The 9030-nt window shown below is 37.7% G+C and overlaps 1 protein-coding gene across 1 annotated transcript; it reads left to right on the forward strand.

Annotated features, from left to right (window-relative positions):
- The first annotated feature begins 233 nt into the window (after window positions 1-233).
- LOC137023157 (extracellular calcium-sensing receptor-like) lies at window positions 234-4054 on the forward strand. The gene is made up of 6 exons (XM_067389868.1): window positions 234-442; window positions 518-806; window positions 881-1636; window positions 1749-1976; window positions 2902-3025; window positions 3141-4054. Exons 1-6 carry the CDS (start codon window positions 234-236, stop codon window positions 4052-4054), a joined length of 2520 nt encoding a protein of 839 aa, XP_067245969.1.
- The last annotated feature ends 4976 nt before the right edge of the window (window positions 4055-9030 follow it).

Below are 9030 nucleotides of genomic sequence, written 5' to 3' on the forward strand. Positions count from 1 at the left end.
TTGTAAAGTGTTACCATATATACAGTATATATAATACAAATGAGTTTGGTGAGAAAATCAAACTGGTTTATTACACTCCTGCTTGACTGGATTAATTTGTGCAATTAATTGTTAATTTGTTGATCATTGGCTAAATTCTCAATCAGTCAACCATATTAATTATGTCTATAAGACTGCAAATACTGTATCAGATCATTTGCATTTGGCATTCACTGCAGAGCACACTCATTGGGATGCTTCTGTTTCTTTATACACTCCTGCTTTTCCATGAACTTCATACAAAGGCGGAAAACACTCCTTGTCAAACAATGGGAGACCCTAAGTTCCCGCTGCTTTCTAAGGATGGAGATGTAACTATTGGAGGAATTTTTGCAATCCACAGAAAGGAAACATTACCTTCTTTTGAGTTTACACAAAAACCTCAACTTTTGTCATGCTCCAGGTTTGTTACATTGGAAACAGTTTGTTAATTTAGTTTCTAACTGATTTAGCTAACTGATTTAATGTTTATTTTCAGTGTGAATATGAGAGAAAGTCTTTTGGCACAAATCATGATTTTCGCAATTGAGGAGATTAACAGAAGTGACAGTTTGCTCCCAAATGTTTCTATTGGTTATCAAATATATGATTCCTGTGGTTCAAGACTGTCTACCATGAGTGCAACTATGGGACTGATGAATGGTCAGGAGTTTGGAGCAAGACACAGATGCAATGGACAGTCTCCTTTACATGCTATCATAGGCGAATCAGAGTCTTCTGCAACAGTGATTCTGTCCACCACAACAGGACCATTTAAAATACCAGTGGTAAGGAGCAATAACACTAAATGTTTCACATAATCGCCATAGTCATTAATGTATAATTGTGATTTATTTTTCAGATAAGTCCCTCAGCAACATGTGAATGTCTCAGTAATAGGAAAGATTACCCCTCTTTCTTCAGGACTATTGCTAGTGATTATCACCAGAGCAGAGCACTTGTACACATAGTCAAGCACTTTGGCTGGTCTTGGGTGGGAGCTGTGAACAGTGACAATGACTATGGAAACAATGGAATGGCCATATTTGTGAAAACAGCCCAGGAGGAGGGAATTTGTGTAGAGTACTCTGTGAAATTCTACCGCACAGAGCCAGAAAAACTCAAAAAAGTTGTAGACACTATAGAAAGAGGCACAGCAAAAGTGATTGTTGCCTTTGTTTCATTTGCTGAGATGGGCTTACTTATTGATCAGTTAAGTATTCAGAACATTACAGGCTTCCAAATGATCGGTGTAGAATCATGGATAACTACAAAGAATTATATAACTACAAATAGTTTTCATTCCCTGGGAGGGTCACTGGGATTTGCAGTGAGAAAAATCAATATTGAAGGGTTTGCAGATTATGTTAGAAAAGCATTCTGGGATACAGCTATTCCATGCCTACAGGAAGAGAGGAATTCTTCTCAATATGTATTAAGTTGCAGCAGATATGAGGATATATTTGCACTAAAAAACTACACTGAAGATTTGTCTGAACAAAGATATGCAAGCAATGTCTACAAAGCAGTTTATGCTGTAGCTCATTCACTACACAGGCTACTTAAATGCAAAGAACAAGAAGGCTGTGAGAAAAACCTGACAATACAAACACATGAGGTAAAAGATAAAAGACAGATGAGTAAAAAGGGAGAAAAGGGGGGCAATGTTTTTTTGTTTAATATGTTAAATGCTTCAGTGATAATATCAAAACTGCCCCTTTTTTCGCTAGGTGGTTGAGGCTCTGAAAAAAGTCAATTTCACTATAAAAATGGGCGATCATGTATGGTTTGACAGCACTGGTGGTGCAGTAGCCCAATATGAAGTTGTGAACTGGCAGCAGGACTCTGATGGATCTTTCCAGTTTAAACCTGTGGGATACTATGATGCCTCACTGCCCCCAGACCAACGCTTAGAGCTTAATACTAAAGAGATCATTTGGACTGGAGGACAGCTGAAGGTATATGGTAATAACCTGTTTCTGCAAAAGGGTTATTTTATATTAAGACAACGTCAGATGTACTTTAGATGTACTCTTGCATGTACTTTTGTTGATTGTTATTTCATGTTTGGTCAAACACAAAATGTAAAAAAATAAATAAATAAATAAACATATTTGTACATGGTTAGTCTATCAAAACTATTAAATAACTACCTTTTTGTAAAGCTGAATCAGTTGGAAAACAAACTTTGCATTAATATCATATCAACAGGGATAAACATTTTCTTTATTAGACATTTTGTGACTTCATGACGATGGGTCAATGAGGGTCAATACCCTCATTTATTTAAAGTAGCATTGTGGATGAATCTTACTTGAAAACAAGAGTTCATATATCAATATCCTAACAAATAGAATAGTCTTAAAGTGTAGTCACCAATATATGTCAAGTTTATCCTGCATTCTTGCTGCCACCCATGAGTACAGTACGCATTCATGCACAAGAAGATCATTAAACATGGACACAAGCTGTTGCTGTGATAATAACCAAATATGATAGCTGAAAGTGAAATTATCCTGCATCTGAGGCTATCACCAAATATTGGCAATACAAAAAAAGTTAAACCAGCAATAATGTTCATTGATCTTTCTACAGAATCCACACAGGCACGCTGCTCTGATACTCCACTTCATATGTGTCCTTTATTGTTGGTTTAATTTGGTTGAAGTATGTAAATTAACATTTCATTTCAATTTAATTTTTTTTTTTAAAGTTTAGAATCAAACTGCTTAGTGTTACTGTGTGGGCAATTGCTCAGAGAAAAATACCCCATAGCATCACTTAATGTCCAACCAGCATTATCAATCAAAATTATTTATAAATATATTTTAATTCTTAAGAATCAGAAAAAAAATATCTGTTTGTATATTTTTTTATATATAGAAACCAAAGTCTGTGTGCAGCGAGAGCTGTCCTCCAGGCACTAGGAAGGCTGCACAAAAAGGAAGACCTGTCTGCTGTTATGACTGTATTCCATGCGCAGAAGGAGAAATCAGTAATGAGACAGGTAACGTTCAGCCCTTCTCAAAGCTCCAAAGAAAATCATTAAGCTGCTCTTCACTGTTCATCACTGAAATTGTTTTCCAATTGTCTCTAACTAGTGGTTTCAACTTCCTTTCCAGATTCAGTTAACTGCAAGCAGTGTCCACTGGAATACTGGTCTAATGTTGAGAAAAATAAATGTGTGTTAAAGGCTGTAGAGTTTCTGTCATTCACAGATGTAATGGGTATAGTGCTTGTCTTTTTCTCACTGTTTGGAGTAGGATTAACTGTGATGGTAGCCCTCCTGTTTTATAGCAAGAAAGACACTCCCATAGTAAAAGCCAACAACTCAGAGCTGAGCTTCCTGCTGCTCTTCTCTTTGACTCTGTGTTTCCTCTGTTCACTTACTTTCATTGGTCAGCCCACTGAGTGGTCCTGTATGTTGCGTCACACAGCATTTGGGATCACTTTTGTACTCTGTATCTCCTGTGTTCTGGGGAAAACAATAGTGGTGTTAATGGCCTTCAAGGCTACGCTGCCAGGAAGTAATGTCATGAAATGGTTCGGCCCTTCACAACAGCGACTTAGTGTTCTTGCTTTTACACTTATACAGGTTCTTATCTGTGTGATTTGGCTAACAATGTTCCCTCCATTTCCCTACAAAAATATGACATATTATAAGGAAAAGATCATTCTTGAGTGCAGTCTGGGTTCTACTATAAGTTTCTGGGCCGTTCTGGGTTACATTAGCCTCCTGGCTTTTTTGTGTTTCATCTTGGCTTTTCTGGCTCGTAAGCTGCCTGATAATTTTAATGATGCAAAATTCATCACATTCAGTATGCTCATATTCTGTGCTGTGTGGATCACATTTATTCCGGCTTATGTCAGTTCTCCTGGAAAATTTACTGTAGCTGTGGAGATATTTGCCATTTTAGCCTCAAGCTTTGGTTTACTATTCTGCATATTTGCACCTAAATGTTATATCATCCTGCTTAAGCCTAAACAAAACACAAAGCAACATATGATTGGGAAAATTACATCTAAGTCTCACTGAAAAATAAAATAATGTCTATATTAACATTGCAATATTTTTCATTATTTGTTATTAAATAATTTCCCTCACCCTGGAACAGGCATGGAAAAGCTGTATCCCAGAATGCTTTTCTAACATAACCTGCAAACCCTCATGGATCTGCAAACCCTCCCGTTTTGCATCTAAATATTATCTGATCCTGCTTAAGCCTGAACAAAATACAAAGCAACATATGATTGGGAAAATGACATCTAAGTCCTAATGAAAAATAAATAAATAAAGTGTATATTAACATTGAGTAACACTTTATTTTACAGTGTCATTGTTACATATGTTACACGTAGTTACTATAGTAATAACTATAAATTATGCAAAATTACATGCAAATAACCCTAAACCAAACCAAACTCTAATCCTCACCATATAGTAAGTACATGTAGTTGCTTATTATTACTCAGTACTTAATTGTATAATTACAGTGTAACAAAGACACCTTAAAAAAAGTAACCCCACACTGCAATATTTGTAATTATTTGTTCAAAGACAAAGGAAAAATGTGTTACTGATTTACTAAATTCACAAAGATATTTACAAAATGACTTTATTTTAAACACACAAAGATTGTGCAGCCATGTAAGTTATATAAAAGTACATCAGTACTTTATATACATATCCCTTAAATGTAAATGCATTTATTTATTCTGTGGTTATACTATATAAAGAACATACACTGTTTGAATGTTGACTAGTTCCTAAATGTAGCTTATAGTTCATCAAGCTGTGAAAAGTTTCATATTGATAAAGTTTGTGAGCAAAGCCAAACATTAATAAACGAGAGGCGGGGTAACTGGTTATATAAGCGAGCGTCTCACCTAGGCAGACTGATTTAATTTGACTGAAGTGACGACATGAGTCTTACCATGAATAGCAAGCCAAAGTATGCAGTACTCGTTCCGTATCTATGGGAACCGAGGTTACGTAAGTAACCGGGTATGTTCCCTTTCGATACTACACTTGTACTGTGTCGTATGCTGTTTAGGCTAGACGCATATGGGGACAATACAATCACGCCGTGCTATGACGGGGGAACAATGGAGGTATTTGACATAAGCACTAAAGGGCTTATGATCAAACACAAAAGATTACACAAGTGGCCCGGCCTGAGTCGGGGATGAAAGTGGTTACGATAGTTGTTCCACGAGTCCTTACACAGTCTAGGTGCCCAAAGGGGGAGCAGACTTTCAAAAATAATATCCCAAAGTTTTGTAGTACAGATAATTGAGTAAAGGTATTTAAATGGAAATTAAATTTGACATGGTTTTACTAAATTCGCTGGAAATGAACTTCTCAACTCCTCTCGTCACTTATGAGCATTTTCCAGTATCCCCTGAAACGGCATTATCTCTGCTCTACAAATATGGTGTTACACGTTGTAAAGAACCAATCAAAAAGCTTAGAAATGTAAACACACTGACCTAAACGCTGATTTTTAACAATGGGAAGCCCCGTTTCGACTGACAGGCACGCGATCGGTCCAGCCATCCTCCTGTCAGACTAGCGCGCCTTATAAAATAAAACTCCCATTTGAGTGTCTCTCTTTAAAAGCCAATAAAAATTGAATCCATATAGGTAGCACAAAAAATCATTTTGCATACAAAACCAGAGACTTTAACCTTTCATATCAAGCCTCCAACATGCTTCTGTTGCATTGTTTTCACCCTCTAATGAGTCTGAGTAATATGCGTTTACAACAAAAACAGCACAGCCGCTAACTGAATACAAGTATGTATATTTCACGTGCTCATAACTTCAAGAAAAATGCATAGATCATAAAAAGGGCACATCAATATTTAAAGCAGACTCTCAAGATTAAAATGAATCCAAAATCAATATAATATATTGCGTTGATCACAAGATATTACTCACGGAATGATTTAACATACTTGGCTAAAAACATGTCTCTCATCTCTCCGGGATGCAGTGTGTAATCAATGTTCCCGAACCCATCCATGTTCGTTTTCCAACGTGGAATAACACAAAATAGATATCATTTTAAAGCTTAGAATTTCATATTTTTATTGCATCTAACCATTTTGAAAAACTCCTAACGAGTGCTGAGAAGAACCTCTAAACTATTCTTTATGCTATCACCACGAAATTTGAACCAGATGCAGCTCATAGGAGAGCATCACCAAAAAAGAATTTTTTAGTGATCTTATTGTGTTCCTGAGTTATTCCATGTCAAATAAAAAAAAAAAAAGAAAAATTATTTTTAAAAAAGTATATATATTTTTGTCTTTTATCAGCTGTTTCTCAGCAAGAAAATGTCCAAGTGTAATGTATTAATATTTTCTTAAAATTTTAAATGTTTTCTATCAAATGATACCTATCTTTTAACTCTCCTTGATACAGTTTTGGAGTTATGAGTCTTTACTTTTGTGTGTGTCGCTCAGGAAAAAAAAAAAAAAATCTAAAAAAGCCTTCAGGTCTTAAAGTGTTAATTTAAATACATACTTTCAAATATTTTGAGCTTCAGCCTGGTTTAGCATTTATATGTATAAAAATGTCTTTGGTCAAATTAAACTGTAAAATAAATAGTTTATACCTTTTAATGCAATTGATTTTGAAAGATATCAAAAAAAAAAAAAAAAAAAAACGAGCAAAAAAACTTTAAAAGCAATTTTCTCAGGTTTTCAATTTAAAAAAGAGGGCAGACGACCATAATTCAAATGGGTATATCTTTAAAACCATTCAAGGTATGACTTTGACTAGAATATCATTTTAAAGTTTATTGTCTCATCTTTCCATTGATACCAAAATCTCAATTTTGAAATTTGGGTCACTGTGACTCATTTTGCTGGATCAGGTCACAGATGTCTGCGATAGACATTAGACACACCACTGAACTAGGCCCAAAATGAGGCCATGGCTCTTGTGGAATGTGCCCTAACTCCGAAAGGACATTGCAGTCCTAATGAGGAATAGGCGAGCACTATTGCATCAACTATCCATCTAGATAGCCTCATATTCGTGACTGGGTGACCTTTGGTGCGGCCTCCGAAGCATACAAAGAGCTGTTCTGACTGTCTAAATAAGGCGGAATGATTAATGTAGGTTCTTAGGGCTCTGATAGGCTAGAGCAAATTTCACTCCTGATAATCCTGAGAAGGAGGAAGTGCAGAGAGTGTGTCAACCTGTGCTCTGAATGGAGTGGAGAGGACTTTAGGGACATAGCCATGTCTCGGTTTCAGGACAACCTTGGAGTCGTTTGACCCGAACTCGAGGCAGGAGGGGCTCAGAGAGCACCTGTAGATATCCCACTCATTTGACCGATGCTAGAGCTAGTAGCAGAGTGGTCTTGAGCAACAAGGGACCCTGGATCACTTGATGACCTGGGGGATCAGAGTGACCGGCAGGAAGGCCTACAGGGGGAGGCTGTGCCAGTCGTGGGCCAGTGCATCTCTGTTCTTTGAAAAATAAGTTGGGCAGTGATAATTGTCTTCGGAGGCAAAGAGGTCAACCTCTACCCTCCCGAAGATATCCCATATCTTCTGAACCATCTGGGGATGGAGCATCCACTCTTCCGAGGGGAGGTTGCTCCGTGACAACATGTCTGCCCCCTTGTTCAGTACAACCCACACATGCATTGCTCTCAGTGAAATCAAGTGATATTGAGCCTATTCTAGGATGCTCTTCACCAGGGTGTAAAGGGGTTTCAAAGAGAGCCCACCCTGGTGATTAATGAAGGTGACCACCGTCATGCTGTCCAAGTGGACTAAGACATGGTGTCCCACCAGGAGCGGAAGGAAAGCTTGAAGAGCTTGACATATTGCCAGCATTTCCAAGCAGTTGATGTGCAGCTCGCTTTCCGTGCTCGTCCAAGTGCCGAAGGCCAGGTGGCTGTCGCACGGGGCTCCCCAACCTGACTTCGAGGTATTTGTGAAGATTAATTTCCTCCTGCCTACCATTCCCACAGCCATGCCCTGCCTGTACCAGCAGGGTTCTGCCCAGGGGTCCAGGGCCGTGACGTATGCCTGGTTCACTTTGACGTGACAGAATCTGAGATGCCAGGTGTGGAGCGGGACTTAAGGTTTCAGCCACAACTGCAGTGGGTGCATATGGAGTACTGCTCCATATGCGCCCAGCTGTAGTACTGGAGAATCTGACTCATGAGGCCAAGCATTCTCTGAAACGCTCTGAGTGGCAGAGAATTCCCAGCTGTGAAGGTCAACAGAAGCCGTTGAATGGCCAGAGCCTGTTCTGGTGAGATCACGGCCCTCATACGAGTAGAGTCAATAATTGTTCTCAGGAACGAGACACATTGACTGGGAAACAATGAACTTTTGGCAAAATTGACCCTGAACACTCTAGATCAGAGGTGGGCAAACTTTTTAGACCAGAGGGCCACATCAAGTTTTGCAAACCTAGTGAAAGGCTGCATACTAAATCCTTGAAAGAACTTTTATTTACACTGGAGGTATGCATGGAAAATATATTATCTGATAGAAACATTTATCACGTTAAACAACAATTTTATTTAATATCTATTACTGATTAAAATTTACAACAGATATAATCTCATGTGACTGCAATTACTATGTACATATTAACCCATTTGTGCCCAAATTTTTCTGAATGGTTTCATGTATATAGTCCTGTTAATAGTGTCCTATGTGAACATGTTCTGCATGCATTTTTCCCATATTTTTTTTTTTTTTTTTTTTTTTTTTTAAGTGTTTGAATGTGTGGCAACTATAGTTGCCGGTGGGCAAATATGTTGTATGCACCCCTCAATGTAAAATTTGAATAGGAGGAGAACATTTATGCATCTAACTCAAAATAGCTACTTTCAACACATCAACAGATCAATCAAAGACAAAGAACATTCAATGTAAACACAAAAAAGTTGCATCTAGCATATAATTTCTTGAATATGAAAACACAACAAACAACAAATGCATTTGTCTTAAAGTGGTGGAACATAGTGCAGAACAAAG

The sequence above is a fragment of the Chanodichthys erythropterus genome, chromosome 7, assembly GCF_024489055.1.
Source record: "Chanodichthys erythropterus isolate Z2021 chromosome 7, ASM2448905v1, whole genome shotgun sequence".
In the NCBI taxonomy this organism is placed as follows: domain Eukaryota; kingdom Metazoa; phylum Chordata; class Actinopteri; order Cypriniformes; family Xenocyprididae; genus Chanodichthys; species Chanodichthys erythropterus.

Coding starts and splice junctions, on each gene's coding strand:
- LOC137023157 (XM_067389868.1), top strand. CDS start 234: ATGCTTCTGTTTCTTTATACACTCCTGCTTTTCCATGAACTTCATACA. Junction 1,977..2,901: donor GGACTGGAGGACAGCTGAAG/GTATATGGTAAT, acceptor TTTTATATATAG/AAACCAAAGTCTGTGTGCAG. Junction 3,026..3,140: donor AGAAATCAGTAATGAGACAG/GTAACGTTCAGC, acceptor CTTCCTTTCCAG/ATTCAGTTAACTGCAAGCAG.